Raw genomic sequence first — 18,765 nt, forward strand, 5'->3', positions numbered from 1 at the left:
GCATGTGCGCTGATGATTGGTCACACTTGCGCAGTGCGGCCTCTTTTTTTTAAACAGTCGCAGCTTTTTGTTTTACAAGTTCAGGGGGGGTTTTATTCATTTATTTTATTCATTTTATTCTTATTTTTTTCATTTATTTTATTCATTTTATTTTTACTACAAGTTTGGGGTGTTTTATTTGATAAAATTTTGCAGGAAAAAAATGCAGAACTTTGGACAGAAAGAGACTCCATGCTTTCCAACATCGGAAGGCTTCACCTTCATCCAACAGATTCCATTGGAGGAGCATGTACGAGGGTCAAAGGGACCCAAAGCCATCTCTTCCATTTTTGTGAGCAGCAAACAAGGTAAGAGAAAATGGTGGGTCACGAAGGTCGGCCGGCGTGGGTCGTGAAGATTGGCCGGGTTGGGTCCCGAATGTTGGCCGGTTGGTAAAAATGAGTCCCCGGTAAAAAAGTTTGAAGAACACTGCTTTAAGAAACCCGCAGCGTGCAAACCTATCAATGCTGCCCGTGTGCCATTACTCTGAAACGGCCCATTTAAGAGTTCAGCAGTGTGCCATGCCATCTGTGATGCCTGTGCCCCCATTACTCTGAAGAGGTCCCTTTAAGAGACCTGCAGCCAGACATACCTGTGTGCTCATTACCCTGAAGCGGCCCTTTAAGAGACCAGCAGCGTGCCAAGCATGCTACAGTATCAGTGCGGCCTGTGTGCCCATTACTCTGAAGCGGTTCCTTTAAGAGCGGACTGCGCGCGCCGCCAGGCGGTGACGTCAGTGCATCATGCCGCCTCCCCGTGTCCGCCATTTTGGCCTCTCGCTGACGGCCGGAGGGACCTGAAATTCTGTCACCGCTTCCGGACCAAAGATTTAAAAAAAACAACCTGCACCGCCCGGACTTACGGAGCCGCCTCGTCCAGCCCGGCCCCGCGGGAGGGGCGGGGGTGGGAGTTTACTCGGCTTGATCTGAAAGACATGGCGGGTAAGACCTGGCCGGGAATGGGGCCCACATGTCTCCCCCCCCCCCCCCCGCTAATCCTGGGGTGAGGGGATTGGGACGCGCACTCCCTCCCGGTTTACTGGTAATTGATTTTGTTTTTTTTTAAATAGGGGTCGGAGGTGTCGGCACCTGCGGTAACGACCTGCAGTGGTGTTTCTCCCAGGTGAAAGGTGCTGTGGATGAGGATGTGGCGGAAGGTGAGTTGGTGCCGGCGATTCCGGGGGGGTTCGGTATCGGCCGGGTGGGGGGCGGCAGCATCGCCTGCCCTGTAAGCCGGGCCTGATGCCTGTCTGATGCCTCCCAACAACAGCCCAGCCCCGCCGGCAGTAGCAGTTTGTTAATTTGTAAACATCGGGCTGAGTTTAAAAAGTTCCTCCTCGGTGTGAGTGACGCAAATGTTGTGCGTACGCCCTTAGTCCTGGGGGTTTGGGGGGCGGATGAGCGGCCGCTTCAAATTTATCAGCTTGTGTAGTTCAAAAGGACAAAGCTGAGAACAGATTTCCGGGAGGATCTGCTTACTAACGTTAAAGACATCGAGCCACAAGTGCTTGAAGCAGCTTCTCGTATTGTGCAGAATCTCTCGGCGCTTTTATCCAGGCGATTTGAAAGCAGATCCTATTCTGGTGTTTTTGAGACGGCTGTTTTTACGAGTTGCACTTTTCAGGGAGCTAGGCATTTAAAACAAACCAAAAAAAAGTCCCCTTTGCGCCCCATTTAAAGCGTGCGCTGTGTTAGACCCAGGGAATACTGTCCCAGTTAGCGGATGGAGTGCCGCAGGGATTGGTGTTTGGCCCGCAATTGTTCACTGGTGACACGAAAATGGGTGGAAGGGCATGTTGTGACGAGGATGTTGTGATTCTACAACGGGATGTAGATCGGTTGGATGAGTGGGTGAAAACCTGGCAAATGGAGTTTAATGTGGGGCTGAGGCCATGTAATTCGGTACGAGTAATCGAAAGGCAGATTATTATTTAAATGGGGAGAGACTGTGGGTGAAAGAAGTTCAGAGGGAATCTAGGTGTACTAGTGCATGAATCACTGAAAGCTAGAAGGCAAGTTCAACAGGTGGTTAAGACAAACGGCATTTTGGCTTTTATTGCAAAGGGGCTGGCGGTTTTGTTGCAGTTGTATAGGTGATGCCTCATCTGGGTTACTGCATACACTTTTGGCCCCCTTGCCTAATAGAGGATATGGTAACATTGGAGACAGTCTAAAGGAGATTCACCAGGCTAATACTTGGAATGAGAGGGAGACTAAATAGTCTGGGTCTGTGTTCCTGAGTTTAAAAGAGTGAGGGGTGACCTTGTTCAAACATACAAGATCCCAAGGGGGCTTGATAGGATAGATGGTGCAATGTTTTCCACCCACGTGAGTCTCGATAAAGGGCTGGTCATTTAAAACTGAGATTCACAGAATTTCTTCCTGCAGAGGGTGGTGAATCTCTGGAACTCTCTGCCCCAGAGGGTGGTGGAGGCTGGATCATTAGAAGCATTTAAAGTGGAGGTGGATAAATATTTGATAGATCGAAGAATAGAGAGCTGTGGGGAATAGACAAAGCGAAGGATTTGTGGCTGGCATAGAACATACAGTGCAGAAGGAGGCCATTCGGCCCATCAAGTCTGCACCGACCCACTTAAGCCCTCACTTCCACCCTATCCCTGTAACCTGATAACCCCATCTCGCCTTTTTGGTCATGAAGGGCAACTTATCATGGCCAACCCACCTAACCTGCACGCCTTTAGACTGTGGCAGGAAACCGGAGCACCTGAAGGAAACCCATGCAGACACGTGTAGAAAGTGCAGCCGCAACAGCCAGTGACCCAATAGGGAATCGAACCTGGGATCCTGGCGCTGTGAAACCACAGTGCTATCCATTTGTGCTGCCCGTCATAGATCTGTCATGATCATGGCAGGGCAGACTTGAAGGGCCTGGTGGTCAAATCCTGATTATAGTTATTGTTTGTAACAATCTCATGAGTAAATCAGGTGCAGATTAGGTGGATTGGCCATGCAGATTTGCCCCTTAGTGTCCAAACATGTGCAGGTTAGATGGATTGGCCATGTGCAGGGTCACGTGAATGTAGAGTGGCAGAGTGGGTCTGGGTAGGGTGCTCTTTTGGAGTGTTGGTGCAGACTCGATGGGCCAAATGGCCTCGTAGGGATTCTATGGAAATGTGGTTGTAATATGTGTTATTTATGTGGTCAATATGTGAGCTCTTTGTTTTTACTGGATGGCAGTTTTTTTAAAAAAAGTCAAATTATAAAGTTTTTTGCCAAAAAAAACTGCTGGTCAATCAATACTTCAAATATTCCAAGTACATCAATTATACACCTCGCAAGATTAATTTTCTGTTAACTATGCCATTCAAAACAATGAACAAGCTTCATTCACACCTGTATATTTATTTCAAATACTGTGCATGACTTTGAGTTTCAAACTGAGGAACAGAAGCAGTTTCTAATGCAGAATGTATGCAAAATGAGGGCGGGGAGTGAAATAAGTTAATGGCTTGGGTTCATTGTGCAAAGTTAAATATATTGTATCACAAGCATTGTTTGTAATTTGGGTGTATTAATTAGATGCTGCAGAATTTTCTGCAATCTTGAGAAGTAAACAAAATCCATAATATGGTTTTATTTTCACCAGGGGACCTAGGTTTGAATTTATTAAAAGAGGGACCTACGATCGTGCAGTGAAAAATGTCAAAATTCACGCAGGCAGTGCAGGCTATTCTTTGATTATTTAAAATAAAGTAAAAGGTTTTACTCCTGAAGTTCATCATACTAGATATGAGTAGGGAACTATTATTGCTGATACAGGGTGTTAGAAACAAAAATATAAAAAATCACCAAAAAAATGTATTATTTACTTTAGTTGTAAACCCACATATAGAATCTTGATTTTCAAAATTTCCCAATTGATCATATGGAGTGACAATCCTGTATAGAAACTATAAATTGATTTAATTGATGGGTTCAGGTATGGTAAACCACAAACTTGTAGCACTAATTTATGAATGAGTGTACACCTCTAGAGCAAATTACTGTCATGACTTGCATTTAACTCAGAGCTCACTTCTCATTACATATTTTAAGATCGATTTGTTTTATGTGGAGCTTTTCAGGTGGTATTTGAAAGATGAAAGCTGCGGAAGCATTTGGCAGCACGGTAGCATTGTGGATAGCACAATCGCTTCACAGCTCCAGGGTCCCAGGTTCGATTCCGGCTTGGGTCACTGTGCGGAGTCTGCACATCCTCCCCGTGTGTGCGTGGGTTTCCTCCCGGGTGCTCCGGTTTCCTCCCACAGTCCAAAGATGTGCAAGTTAGGTGGATTGGACATGATAAATTGCCCTTAGTGTTGGGTGGGGTTACTGGATTATGGGGATAGGGTAGAGGTGTTAACCTTGGGTGCGGTGATCTTTCCAGGAGCCGGTGCAGACTCGATGGGCCAAAAGGCCTCCTGCACTGTAAATTCTGTAAAATTCTATGACTTCTCTGAGGAATATTATTACCTTATTTGTATGTATTTTGGGTAGCTTGAAATAATCCAAAGTATAATTTCTTTGCGACTTTCTCTTTTTTTTTAATAAATTTAGAATACCCAATTCATTTTCTCCAATTAAGGGGCAATTTAATGTGGCCAATTGACCTACCCTGCACATCTTTGTGTTGTGGGGGCGAAAGCCACGCAGACACTGGGAGAATGTGCAAACTCCACACGGACAGTGAACCAGAGCCGGGATCGAACCTGGGACCTCGGCGCCGTGAGGCAGCAGTTTTTCTTTTCTAACCATTATTAGAGGAAGATAAAACTTGGAGTTGAATTTCAAATATTTCTGTTAACTGGTTCACTGGCTATTAACTGAGAATTTTGGTCAGTTTAATGTTTTTTTTTTAAAGTTCTTTTGGTTTTATGTGCGTTACTATAGAAGTTTAGAGAACTGCAGGATCTCTTGGGGCATGATTGACGATCCTAAACACTGAGCAAAACATGCGTGATTTACAATGTTCCATTCTTCCAGTAGTTTGTGTGATTCACAACTTTATTGCAGTTTGTATCTTCAATTATTGCTGGTTTCTCTGCAACTGTTGCCGTTTGGATGAATTTCTACCCTTTTTAAGTATTTCTGATTGTGGGGATACATTTCTTATTCATTCATGAGATATGCGTGTCTCTGGCTCGGTCAGCATTTATTGCCCATTCCTAATTGATCTCCAGACCGTGGTGGTGTGCTGCTGTGAACCGCTGCAGTCCATGGAAGCCCATAGTGCTGTTAGTGGAGGCATTCAAGGATTTTGACCCAGCAACAGTGAAGGAACAGGTCAGGATGGTGAGTAGTAGGGCAGCACGGTGGCGCAGTGGGTTAGCCCTGCTGCCTCACGGCGTTGAGGTCCCAGGTTCAATCCTGGCTCTGGGTCACTGTCCGTGTGGAATTTGCACATTCTCCCCGTGTTTGCTTGGGATTCACCCCCACAACCCAAAGATGTGCAGGGTAGGTGGATTGGCCACGCTAAATTGTCCCTTAATTGGAAAAAATGAATTGGGTACTCTAAAGTTTTTTAAAAAGGATGGTGAGTAGCTTGGAGGGGAATTCTCAGTTAGCGGTATTCCCATGCATGTATTGCCCTTGTCCTTCTAAATGGTAGCGGTCGTGGGTTTGGAAGGTGCTGCCTAAGGAACATTAGTGAGTTCTTGCAGTGCAACTTGCAGATAGATGGTGTACACTGTTATTGTGTGTCGTTGGTGTAGGGAGTGAATGTTTATGGATGGGGTGCCAATCAATTGGGCTGCTTTGTCTTTGATGTGTGAACCTCTTGAGTATTGTTAGCGCTGCACTCCAGGCAAGTGGAGAATATTCCATTAAACTCCTGATTTGTGGATAGTGGACAGGCTTGGGGGAGTGAGGTCCACCCCCCCCCCCCCCCCCCCCCCCGGGTGCCTCCCTGCCGGATATTGATATATATTAATCCGCGGCGGCTTGGAAGAGTTTCCTTGCACACCCTTTAGAAGGCTGACCTCCATTCACCTTTTGAAATAGAGCAGTCAAATGTTCTCCCCCTCCTTGTTATGCTAGTTGTGAAATATGACTAGAGATTCTCTCCTGCCACCAGTTCCGCGTGCGATAATATTGGCCATATTGGAAACCTCATAAATGGAAACTGGGCAATTTGCTCACCACGCAAACCTGATACTGAAACAGGGTGCATCAAAATCATTTTGCGAGATAATGACTACCCTGATCGGATCATTACTCGTATAACGCACAAACTCATGAAGCTGCCACTTTTGGTTCTGAAGGTGCCCAATCTACCTTCAATTACCCCGAAAGGGTAAGGTGCCTCAGAAATTGGAGCAACAAATGAAGCTAGTCATTTCACATTACAAGTAGTCGCAACCCGAGCATTCACCACTAACAGGATGCTGCCCTCAAACTAAAATGACGTTCTGCATAGCGTGCAAATGAGTAATATGGTATATGAATTTCAGTGCTGATGTGATGCCACGTATGTACTTCCCAAGGACTGGCAGATCATATCAAGTGATCTATCCTTTAGCTGCTTGCAACAGGCAAGTACCGACCGTACCCAACAAGACCAGCTGAAAACACTCAATATTAAATGTGAATCTACGATTTACAACATTTGCTCAACAATCCTGAGTGGGCTAAGAATTATGCCTCGCATTGCACCTGTTTCAAAAATAGGTGACAGCCATTCTCTGGTTCATTCCCCAGGGCAATGCCTTTTCCCATCAGTCAGCCTGTCTAATTTGAATTTAAACAAAGCTTGGTATTTAACTGTTTGTCATTAGTTAACTGGTGCATTCTCCATGGCAGTACTCTGCCAATCAAGAGTCCACTGGCCAACCAGTCAACACCCCTCTTCTAATACAGAATGAATTGTTGTAACTTTTTATAATTTGCTATTCTTGCAAATTCTCGTGAATAGTGAGTGCAATGTGAAAAGCTTCAACAACGTGCTTTTCAAGTTCTGTACTACCAAATGACTTGTATTTTACTGTATTTTCTGCCAAGAAAGAAGCTGAATTTTAAATGGGATTGCAGTGCAGTCAATGTACAGGAAGAAAATATAATTATTTCTTGAGCTTGTTCTCCGCAGAATTTGAAGACTTTTTAATATCTAGCATAAGAAAAAACTTTCATTTATATAGTACCATTCATGTCCTCTGAAATTGTTGGTTGCTACAGAGGCAGGGTATTCTGTGGCAAGCAACTCCTCTTCTAATTCCGCCGAGCCCTCCATATATAAGGTGGGAGTTAAAAGTATGATGGAAAGATCTCCACTTGTCTTTGGATGAGTGCTGCTCCAATAACTCCTCAGAAACTTGACATTGACATTATCAGAGCAAAGCAGCCCACTTGATTGCCCCACCATCACCTTAAATATTCACTCCTTTTATCAACAGCATACACAGGCTGCAGTATGTACCATCCACAAGAGGTACTGTAGCAACTCTCCAAATGTCCTTCAACAGCACTTTCAGGATCTGTAACCTCTGCCATATAGGTTGTGCAGCAAGCACATGGAAACATGGCCATCTGCAAGTTCCCCACCAGGCCACACGCTATCCTGACCGTTCCCCCTCCGCTCCTGCACTGTTGATGCACAGCTATGCAAGTCGCACATCAAAGAAATCCTGAGTGGGAAATATATCAAGAAATAACTGTCAAGGCCATCATGACCATATTATTTTTTTTAAAACAATTTTGTTAGCAGTATAGTAACCAGTTTGCCCATAGCAATAACCTCAAATAAAACAGGATTGATTCAGCTAAACTATTTTGAGTCATTAGTTGAGGAGTAAATTAAGTTGCAAGCAAATTGGTTACTGTGGTTGCCCATACAACTGTGACCATTCAATGATTGGTGATTTGGGACATCTTGAGGATAAGGAAGGTACAGTATATATATTTGTGCTTATTTAAAACAAAAAGGATTTTTGAAATAACTGATTGGTACAAAGGCCATTCAACCCCAGTGCAAACATTCTGACATTGCTTCGGTTTCTGACCTTGGACATGGAGTTAGTCACTCAGATTAGATCATGTAGACTGGCCATTGGTGTCTGGATTTGCAGTTAACATGTAATAGCAATTTTTAAATAACTTGGAAGGAAAGAAATTATAACCTGAAAATAAATTGTTTTCTGAAACATTGTTCACATTGTATGTTCCTCTTGTGAAATGTAGGTGCAGGTGAATTTGGTAGCCCCCTTTTTCAGCTAACCAAATAATAACTGTGGGAAGATGATGAACTCCAAACTCAGGTTTTTGACAGGGACTCAGATTTTTGCGCAAATGCACTAAATAAAGGTACTCTGATAGAAGATGCAACTTTGTAAGAAGCATGTGAACATTAGGAATAGGTGCAGGATTATGATCTCTAGAGCCTGCTTTGCTGTTCGGTATGATTGTGGCTGATCTGCCTCATTGCTGCTTTCCTATCAACTTCCCATGCCCTTGATTCCCTGAGGTCAAAATCGGTCAATCCCACCGTTTTAATGTACTCATTGATGGATCATCCGCAATCCTCTGGGGTGGAGAATGTATAACCCTCTGACTGAAGAAATTTCTCCTTGTCTCAGTCCTAATTGATTGACCTCTTCTTGTGAGGATGTGGCCTCCATGCTCTGGATTCCCCAGCCAGGAGAAATTACTTGTGTGTCTAACCTGTCGAGCTTTCAGAGTCTTGTATGTTTCAATTAGGCAATTTATTTTTGACTCCAGAGAGTGTAGGCCCAATTTTCTCAGCTTCCTATCATTGAATAACCCCCTCACCCCAGGAACCAACCTCTTGAATCTTTTCTTTATTGCCTCCCAAGGCCTATTATTAGAGTATGAGAGAAAGCTAGCCAGAAAATCTTTGGATAATGTCAGGTCTAGTATAGCCTGCTCTCTGGTTGGCTCCAGAGCATGCTATTCCAAGAACTATTCTGAAATCAAGGAACTCCTCATCTAGGTTACTTTGCCCAATCCAGTCTATATGCAAATTAAAATCCTGCCATGATTATCACTGTACCTTTCAGAGAAGCACCAATTATTTATTTTATGCTCCACCTTACCATGTGGTTAGTGTTGAGGGATCTGTACATGACTCCTGCCACGAACTTCTTGCCTTTACCATTTCTGATCTCTGCCGAAACCGTTTCCACATGCTGGTTTCCTTAGTAGAAAAAGGTTAATGAACGTTAGTCCGACAAAGTGAGCCTGGCATATAATAATGAAAAACAGGGAGATGGCAGATGAATTGAACATATATTTTGCGTGTGTCTTCACTATAGAGGATGCAAGTAATATCCCAGAAGCAGCTATAAACCAGGACAGTGAAGGTGGGGGATAAAGTCAGGAATATCACAGTCACCAGAGAAGTAGTAGAGCCTAGGTTTGATGGATTTAATCTAGGGTCCTAAAGGAAGTGTCTAGTGGAATAGTTGATGCATTTGTTTTAATTTTCCAAAACTCCTTGGATTTGGGGAAGGTCCCATTTAGATTGGAAATAGCAAATGTAACTATTATTCAAAAAGTGGAGAACTGCAGATCAATTATCTTAACATCTGTTGTAGGGAAAATGTTAGAATTTTTTAGCAAAGCTTTTAGTGGCCAGCCTAGTAGCACAGTGGTTAACACTGTTGTTCACAGCTCCAGGGTACCAGCTTTGATTCCCGGCTTGGGGCACTATCCGTGCGGAGTCTGCACGTTCTCCCTGTGCCTGCGTGGGTTTTCTCCGGGTGCTCCGATTTCCTCCCACGGTCCAAAGATGTGCAGATTAGGTGGATTGGCCAGGCTAAATTGCCCTGACTGGCCAATAAACAAGGTTAAGGATCGGGTGGAGGTGTGTGTTTTAAGAAGGATGCTTTTTCCAGGGACTGGTGCAGACTCGATAGGCCAAATGGCCTCCTTCTACACAGTAAATTCTATGATTGTACAGGTGATAGCAGGGCACTTGGAAAAGGTCATCAGGTAGAGTCAATATGGCTTGTGAAGGGGAAATCCTGTTTAACAAATCTCAGTTCTTAGCAGAAGTAACCTGTGCTGTAGATCAGTGTTTTTCAAACTTTTTTTCCGGGGGCCCATCTTTACCAACCGGACGACCTTCGCAGCCCATGCCAGCCGACCTTCGCGGCCTACAATGGCTGACCTGCGCGACCCACCATCTTCTCTTTTCATTTCATTTCTTACCTTGTTTGCTCCTGACAAAAATGGAGGAAATGGTTTTGGCTCCCTTTGGCCCTCATACACGCTCCTCCAATGGAATCTGTTGTATGAAGGTGAAGTCCTCTGGTGTCGGAAAGTATGGAGTCTCCATCTGTCCAAAGTTCTGCATTTTTTTTCCTGTAAAAATCCAATGAATAAAATAAATGAATAAAACCCTCCAAACTTGTAAAACAAAAAGCTGCGACCGTTTAAATAGAAAAGCGGCCGCACTGCGCATGCGTGCCCGATGATTGATTGGCGCGCATGTGCAGTGCGGCCACATTTTTTTTATGTTCACAGCCATTTTGAAGACCGCTTGCAGCCGGCGTTATTAACAGCCGGCTGTTGAGCGCAGATTTGCGCGATCGGAAGCGCCGCGACGGACAGCTCCGCGACTTTCCCGTGGGTTGTGCCCCCAAGTTTGACAATGCCTGCTGTAGATAAAGGGGAACTGGTGGATGTATTGTACTTGGATATCCAGGGGGCATTTGATAGAGTACCACATGAAACGATATTGCGGAAAATAAAAACTCATGCTTTGGGGGTGTGATGAATATAAGAAATTTTCATATTTTATTTATTTTTGTGTAATTACAAAGGGAGGGAATCATTGGTTTTGCAATGTAACCTTTCGTAACAAGACACAAAAATGTAGTGAGCTTTTGGATTGCAGGTGGCATAGTTAATGGGAGGGGCCAGGCTTGGCAGTTCTTATGGGAGATCAATTGAACAGACATGGTTCAAGACTCTCTAAAAGGCTTTGTATATAATATAAGCAAGTGGAAACCTTTGGTTGACTTATTCGCAAGTGGTATTCCAGAGATGTTAGCTTGCTTAATTGGAATATATATATATTTAGGCAGGGTTAGAAAATCAGTAAATGTTGTAACTATTAAATGTAATCTATTCCTTTATTGCTGTTGTTAAATTTGTGTTTAAATATTTTTTTTAGATTGCCATAAAAGGTGTCTGCTGGTCAGTGTTGTCACTCTTACGACGCAGTAACATTTATTCACAATTTTCCAGAGTAAAAGATTGGGTTCTCACCTGGACCTATAACGGGGATAACATTGACATGGATAGAAGATTAACTGGCTAACGTGAATAATGAGGTGGCGGGTGGGTGGCCAGGGTGTGAGGGGTGGGACACAATGTTCGTGCCCCTAGCCAGCTCCGTTCCACAGTCATTGAACTGGCTAAAGAGAATAGGCATAAATGTACCTTTTTCAGGTTGGCAAGATGTAACAAGTGGTGTGCCACAGGGATCAGTGCTGGGACCTTCACTGTTTACAGTTTATACAAATGACTTGGATGAAGAGTGCCATGTTTGCTGATGATGCAAAAATAGGTAGAAAAGTAAGCCCTGAAGATGACCTCAGGAGTCTATAAAAAGATAGGGCAGCATGGTGGTGCAGTGGTTAGCACTGCTGCACGGTAGCCTTGTGGTTAGCATAATTGCTTCACAGCTCCAGGGTCCCAAGTTCGATTCCAGCTTGGGTCACTGTCTGTGTGGAGTCTGCACATCCTCCCCTTGTGTGCGTGGGTTTCCTCCGGGTGCTCCGGTTGCCTCCCACAGTCCAAAGATGTGCAGGTTAGGTGGATTGGCCATGATAAATTGCCCTTGGTGTCCAAAATTGCCCTTAGTGTTGGGTGGGGTTATGGGGATGGGGTGGAGGTGTTGACCTTGGGTAGGGTGCTCTTTCCAAGAGCCGGTGCAGACTCGATGGGCCGAATGGCCTCCATCTGCACTGTAAATTCTATGATAATCATGGCACTGGGGTCCATGTTCGATCCTGGCTCTGGGTCACTGTCCGTATGGAGTTTGCATATTCTCCCTGTGTTTGGATGGGTTTTGCCCCCACAACCCAAAGATGTTCAGGGTAGGTGAATTGGCCATGCTAAGTTGACCCTTAATTGGAAAAAATGAATTGGGTACTCTAAATTTATTTTAAAAAAGGAGACTACATTTTGTAGTCTCAAGTGAGTGGGCAAAGATCTGGAAAATGGGATATAATTTGGAAAATTGTCCATTATGGCAGGAAGAATAAACAAAAACATTATCTGAATGGTAAGAGATAGCTGAGCTCTTGAGGTGCAGAGGGATCTGGATATCCCAATGCATGAATCACCAGGCTAGTGTGCGGATACAGTAAGTAATTAGGAAAGCTACTGAAATGCTAATCAGTTATTGTGAGGCCAATTAAATACAAAAGTAGGGAGGTTATGCTTCAGTTATACTGGGCACTAGTAAGACCACATTTGGAGTACTGTGTACAATATTGGTCCCCTTATTTAAGGAAGGATGTAAACACATTGCAGATCAGAGAAGGGTTACCAGGTTGATACTAGGGTGGGAGGGAAGGTTAGGTTTGGATTAGCTGGAGTTTAGAAGAGCAAGTGGCAACATAAGAACCTGAGGGGCCTTGACAGGGTAGATGTGGAGAGGATGTTGTCTCTTGAAGAATCTAGAACTCGGGTCACGGTTTACAAAAAAATAAGAGTCATCCATTTAAAATTGAGAAGAGGTAAAAGTTTTTCTGATGGTCATTTTTGGCCCTCTTCCTGAAAAGGCTTTGGAAGCAGAGTCTTTGAAAATTTTTAAGGCAGATTTGGATAAATTATTGGTTAGCAAGGAGGTGATAGGTTATCAGGAGTAGACAGAATGCAGATTTGAGGTTACTGTTGGGTCAGCCATGTGAGCAGGCTCAAGGGGCTGAATGGTCCACCCCAGTTCCTAGTTTATATGTTCCTAGAACCAATGGATCTCCACAGCCACTTTTTTGAGGTCCTCGGGTAAAGTCCATCATATCCTGGAAACATGTCAGCCTTTTGTTCTAATGGTTTTCTCAGTACCCTATTCCTGATGATTGTAATTGCTTTGTGTTCCTTCCTCTCTTTTGCCTCTTGATTCATAATCCTTTCTGTCTTCTACAGTGAAGTCAAGTACAGTATCTGTTCAATGTATCCATCATTCCATTATTTCCCATTATTAAGTCCCCTGACTTGCTCACTTAAGAACATACATACTAGGAGCAGGAGTAGGCCATCTGGCCCCTCGAGCCTGCTCCATCATTCAATAAGATGATGACTGATCTTTTTATGGACTCACCTCCACTTACCCACCTGCTCACCATAACCCTTAATTCCTTTACTGTCCAAAAATCTAGATCTTTGCCGTAAAAACATTCAACGAGGTAGCCTCAGCTGCTTCACTGGGCCATTACTCTTGCTTTTTAAATACCTGTAGAAATTCTTCCCATTTAAAAAATATTCCTAGCCAGCTTTTTCTCATTGTTGTATCTTTGCACTAACGGTACAAAAGGAATAGATGCACATGGGTTGGATGCGACATTAACAGAGGTTTATTAAATAGGGCTTCACCGTACAAAAGTACAGGCAAAAGCCCGCCAAGTAGCTACTGATGTCATGTATGTTACATGACTGTTCTTGGAGACATTGCATACAACTGCAATAATCCACATATGTAACATTCCACCCCTTTTTTTTTTTACTTCGAAAGTCCAAAGCATAACTAGTATCTTAACAAAGTTATTTACATATATACACAAGTGCAGGCATCAAATTATTGCATCGTGCTAACACAGTTAATAAGATAGATGATCAGGTGGGCATCTATTTCTCACTGGTTGCTGTGCACTTCCAGAACTGTTGTTCTTGTCCTTGGATTATCTTCAGGTTCTCCAGTAGATGTCTCTACTCTGGAAGGTGTTACATTCTCTTTTTCCGAGGGAAGACTAGTAGTAGGAGGTACGCCTGGTGTATTCTCTACTTGTGTAGATGGACTAGAAATTACAGTCTGATGGGCCAGTGACTGTAACCTCTTCAGGTATTTCTGGCACACTGACGCACATTAACAATAATTGACCCGCATGGCGTCTGTCGTTTGGACCATGTAGGAGATTGGATCCATCCAAGCCAACACTGTCGCAGGGACCCACTTCTCTCTAGTGGCGTAGCTGCGTGGTAACATTTGTTGTCCTTGTTGAAATAAGCATTTCCTTGAGTTACTTTCTTATCTCAAGGTCTGTGACTGTTGGTTCAACTCTAGTATGTGAGATGTTTCCTCTGGACGAGTAAACCAAAGGTAGTCCTCAGCTTCCTTTTCATCAATAGCAAAGCTGGGGAACTTTGTGTTGTACTTTGGTGTGTTGTTAAAACTTTGTTCACACGGCGATGAAGTGAACCTTGGTCCTTGGAAGCTTTCCGTGCATGCTTCAAAGACCTGGTCAAAACCTTTGGTTAAACATTCATGGATAGGTGGGAAGGTGCTGACTTTATATGTTGAACTCCATACATCTTTAAGTCTTCGAACACTTAGCTGTAAATCGTAGCCTATTATTGCTCGCGATCGGCTCTAGTTTTCTCAGTCTCTCGTCGGGTTTCTCAATGGTTTGCTCGCAGTGGTTGACTTTATAGTATCGCCTCAGGCCATATTTGGGGCATGGTAGCCCAGTGGTTAGCACTGTAGCTTCACAGCACCGGCTTGGGTCATTGTCTGCAGAGTCTGCACGTTTTCCCCATGTCTGCGTGGGTTTCCTTCGGGTGCTCTGGTTTTTACCACAAATCCCGAAAGATGTGCCTGTAAGGTGAATTGGATATTCTGAATTCTCCCTCTTTACACCCGAACAGGCGCCTGAATGTGGCGACTAGGGGCTGTTGACAGTACCTTCATTGCAGTGTTAATGTAAGCATACTTGTGACAATAATAAAGATTATTATTTGAGTATGTCAAACATGAACGTGTGCCTCTCTAATTGATCAGCAAAGTCAACGTGTTATGTGTTATGTCGACGTTGCCATAACACTTTCGGCCACTCCTGTGGATTCAATGGGTAAATGGTAGTGCGTTCCTTTCCTGTGCATGTGACTGGCACAGTTGTGCTTTTTCTTCCATCTGGGGATCAACTCTTGTCATCAAAAGGAGCTCCTTCATTCAAATTACGCCTTGTGCCCTTCATATAAATGTTCCAATACTCTTTGTCACAAATCTGGAGGAACAATTACAATCCTTCCTCAAAACAGACATCTGTCCCGTGCTGTTAAATAGAATCCACTGGAAATGTATAGGTTAATTCAGGATGTTTTCCTGCTATCTCAGAATACCCAATGCAGAAGAGACCCTTCGGTCCATCGAGTCTGCACCAACACAAGAAAAACACCTGACCTACCTACTTACCTAATATCATTTGCCAGCACTTGGGCCATGGCCTTAAATGTTACGATGTGCCAAGTGCTCTTCCAGGTACTTAAGGATGTGAGGTAACCTGCCTCTATCTCCCTCCCAGGCAGTGCATTCCAGAATGTCACCGCACTTCAGTTAAAAAGGTTTTTCTTCACATCCCTCGCCTTGAACGTGTGTCCCCTAGTGACTGACCCTTCAACTAAGGGGAGCACCTGCTCCCTGTTTATGCACCATATAATTTTGTACACCTCGATCAGGTCGCCCCTCTGTCTTTACCATGACTCGGTAGTATTTTACCAGCTGGAAAGGCAAACTTGATAATGCATCCACATTGGCATGATTTTCTGACTGATGGGAGACCATCGTTGGAGTCTACGTGGCAGTCAAAGGGATACCTTTGTGTGGCCCAACAATAGCTGTTAAGTGCCTGTGATCCTCAGCAACGTGCAGTGATGACCATACAGGTATTGGTGAAATATCTGGACACAAAATATATTACTCCGTGTCTCCTTCTCCAACTAAGCGTAGATTCTGCACTTGTTTTTTTTTTAAATAATTTTTATTGAGAAATTTTGATTTTATACAACAATAACGCACCTTAGTAAAATACCGAAAATAACAATAATATTAACAATCATATACATTCGCCCCATCCCCATGAACAACCCAGCATTTTAACAACAACGCAAATTAACACACTATAAAGTTACAGAATAAACACTACAATAATGCACCCCCCCCCCCCCCTCCCCCGGGTTGCTGCTGCCATTGACCCAGTTACCTATCTCTGAGCCAGGAAGTCCAGAAAAGGCTGCCATCGTTTATAGAACCCTTGTGTTGATCCTCTCAGGGCAAATTTGACCTTTTCCAATTTTATAAATCCCGCCATGTCACTGATCCAGGTCTCCACGCTTGGGGGCCTCGCATCCTTCCACTGTAGCAGAATCCTTCGACGGGCTACTAGGGATGCAAAGGCCAGGACCCCGGCCTCTTTCGCCTCCTGCACTCCCGGCTCCACCCCAACCCCAAAAATCGCGAGTCCCCACCCTGGATCCAACCACCCTCGACACCGTCCCCGCCACCCCCTTCCAGAATTCTTCCAGTGCTGGGCATGCCCAGAACATATGGGCGTGGTTCGCAGGACTCCCCGAACATCTGGTGCACCTGTCCTCACCCCCGAAGAACCTACTCATCCTAGTCCCGGACATGTGGGCCCGGTGCAGCACCTTAAATTGGATGAGACTAAGCCTCGCACATGAGGAGGAAGAGTTGACTCTCTCCAAGGCCTCCGCCCAAGTCCCGTCCTCTATCTGCTCCCCGAGTTCCTCCTCCCATTTAGCCTTCAGCTCCTCCACTGACGACTCCTCCACCTCCTGCATTACCTTATAGATGTCAGACACCTTCCCCTCTCCTACCCACACCCCCGAAAGCACTCTGTCCATCGTCCCCTGCGAGGGCAGCAAAGGGAATCCCTCTACCTGTCGCCTAGCAAACGCCTTTACCTGCAGGTATCTGAACATGTTCTCCTGGGGAAGGCCAAATTTATCTTCCAGTTCCCCCAGGCCCGCAAACCTCCCGCCAATAAACAGGTCCCTCAATTTGCTGATGCCCGCCCTTTGCCATCCCCTGAATCCCCCATCCGTGTTCCCCGGGATGAACCGATGGTTGCCACCCAGTGGAGCCTCCATCGAGCCCCCTGTTTCCCCCCGATGCCGTCTCCACTGTCCCCAGATTCTTAGGGTCGCCGCCACCACCGGGCTCGTGGTAACCCTCTTGGGGGAGAGCGGCAACGGTGCCGTTACCATGGCACCCAGGCTCGTACCTCTACATGACGCCATCTCCATTCTTTTCCACGCCGCCCCTCCCCCCTCCATCACCCATTTACGCACCATTGACACATTGGCTGCCCAATAGTACCCCAGAAGGTTGGGCAGCGCCAGCCCGCCTCTATCCCTTCCTCGCTCCAGGAACACCCTCCTCACTCTCGGAGTCCCATGTGCCCACACAAAGCTCAGAATACTGCCGGTCACTCTCCTAAAGAAGGCCCTGATTCTGCACTTGTTAACATACAAAATGCAAAAACTATGAGGTAATATATAATGACACCATCTTGCAGTGAAGCTCCACAGGCAAGTTGTAATGGTAACCTCGGGTTGAAATGTACCAACACTTATGACTTCAGTGCTTCTTTTGCTGACAAGCTTTTTTTCGTTCAGATGTCCATTGCCAACCTGTTCTGTGAACAAGTATGTATCGGTTTCAATGGAGTTACCAGATTTTGGACTAATTTTCCATAGTTGATTAACCGTAGGAATGATAACCGTAGGAATGATAAAAGTTAAGTGATATTCATTAAACATGAAGCCTCCATAATTGGATGCTTCGTGTCGGCCCTTCCTATCAATTGCATGTTCTAGATATTGTATGGATGTCTGAAAGAAATTGCATTTATCTTTCCTGACATGATCCCATGCAAATGAAGGTATTTCGGTGAAGCATAAGGATTATTCATTTTTAAAAAAAATTTTAAGTATCCTATTCATTTTTTTTCCAATTATGGGGAAGTTTAGCATGGCCAATCCACCTACCCTGCACATCTTTAGTTGTGAGGGTGCGACCCATGGGGAGAATGTGCAAACTCCACACAGCCAGTGACCCGGTGCCAGGATTGAACCCGGGTCCTCCACGCCATGAGGCAGCAATGCTAGCCACTGTGCGGCCCTAGGGTTCTTCATTTTATGCCGGTTATCAGTATATCGTCCAGGTAACTCTGTCCCGAAAAACACTAAGGATCTGGTCCATGTACCTTAAAATAAAGCTGGTGTTATTCCAAAAGGTGTTCTCTTGTGACTGATTAAACCTTTGAGTAATGATGGTGAGCAGCTGTTGAGATTCTGCTACCGCATTCATTTGCAGGTAGGCCTGCAAATTTCTGTTCTGCCAGGCCTATGAACAAATCTGAAATGAATGGTAGCAAATATTGATTTGCACATAGAACTAGATTGATTGTTGTCTTAAAATTTCCGCAGTTACGAATTGTAACATCCTGCTTCATAACAGGTGCAATAGGAGTTTCCCAGTTACTAGCAGTGACTGGTTCTAAGTCTCCAGTTTTCATCAAGTCTGCACCGGCCCTCTGAAAGAGCACTCTACCTAGACACACTCACCTGCCCTATCCACATAACCCACCTACCCTGCACATATTTGGACTGAGAAAACCAGAGCACCCAGAGGAAACCGACACACGTTGATACTGAGAGAACATGCAAATTCCACATACGCAATCACCCAAGGCGGGGATTGAACCCGGGTCCTTAGCAGTGAGGCAGCAGTGCTTTTTGCTGTGCC

At 44.7% G+C, this 18,765-nt stretch overlaps 1 protein-coding gene across 1 annotated transcript in view; it reads left to right on the top strand.

Moving 5' to 3' along the window:
- Window positions 1-789: 789 nt before the first annotated feature.
- Window positions 790-18,765, top strand: part of ppp2r2d (protein phosphatase 2, regulatory subunit B, delta) — a 79,693-nt gene continuing 61,717 nt past the window's right edge. Inside the window, exons 1-2 of the mRNA XM_038821439.1 lie at window positions 790-980; window positions 1,109-1,195. Coding sequence (XP_038677367.1) covers window positions 974-980; window positions 1,109-1,195 — 94 coding nt within the window. The 5' untranslated portion in view covers window positions 790-973. The remainder of the gene's footprint in view (window positions 981-1,108; window positions 1,196-18,765) is intronic.

This window comes from Scyliorhinus canicula, chromosome 16 (assembly GCF_902713615.1).
Source record: "Scyliorhinus canicula chromosome 16, sScyCan1.1, whole genome shotgun sequence".
NCBI lineage: Eukaryota > Metazoa > Chordata > Chondrichthyes > Carcharhiniformes > Scyliorhinidae > Scyliorhinus > Scyliorhinus canicula.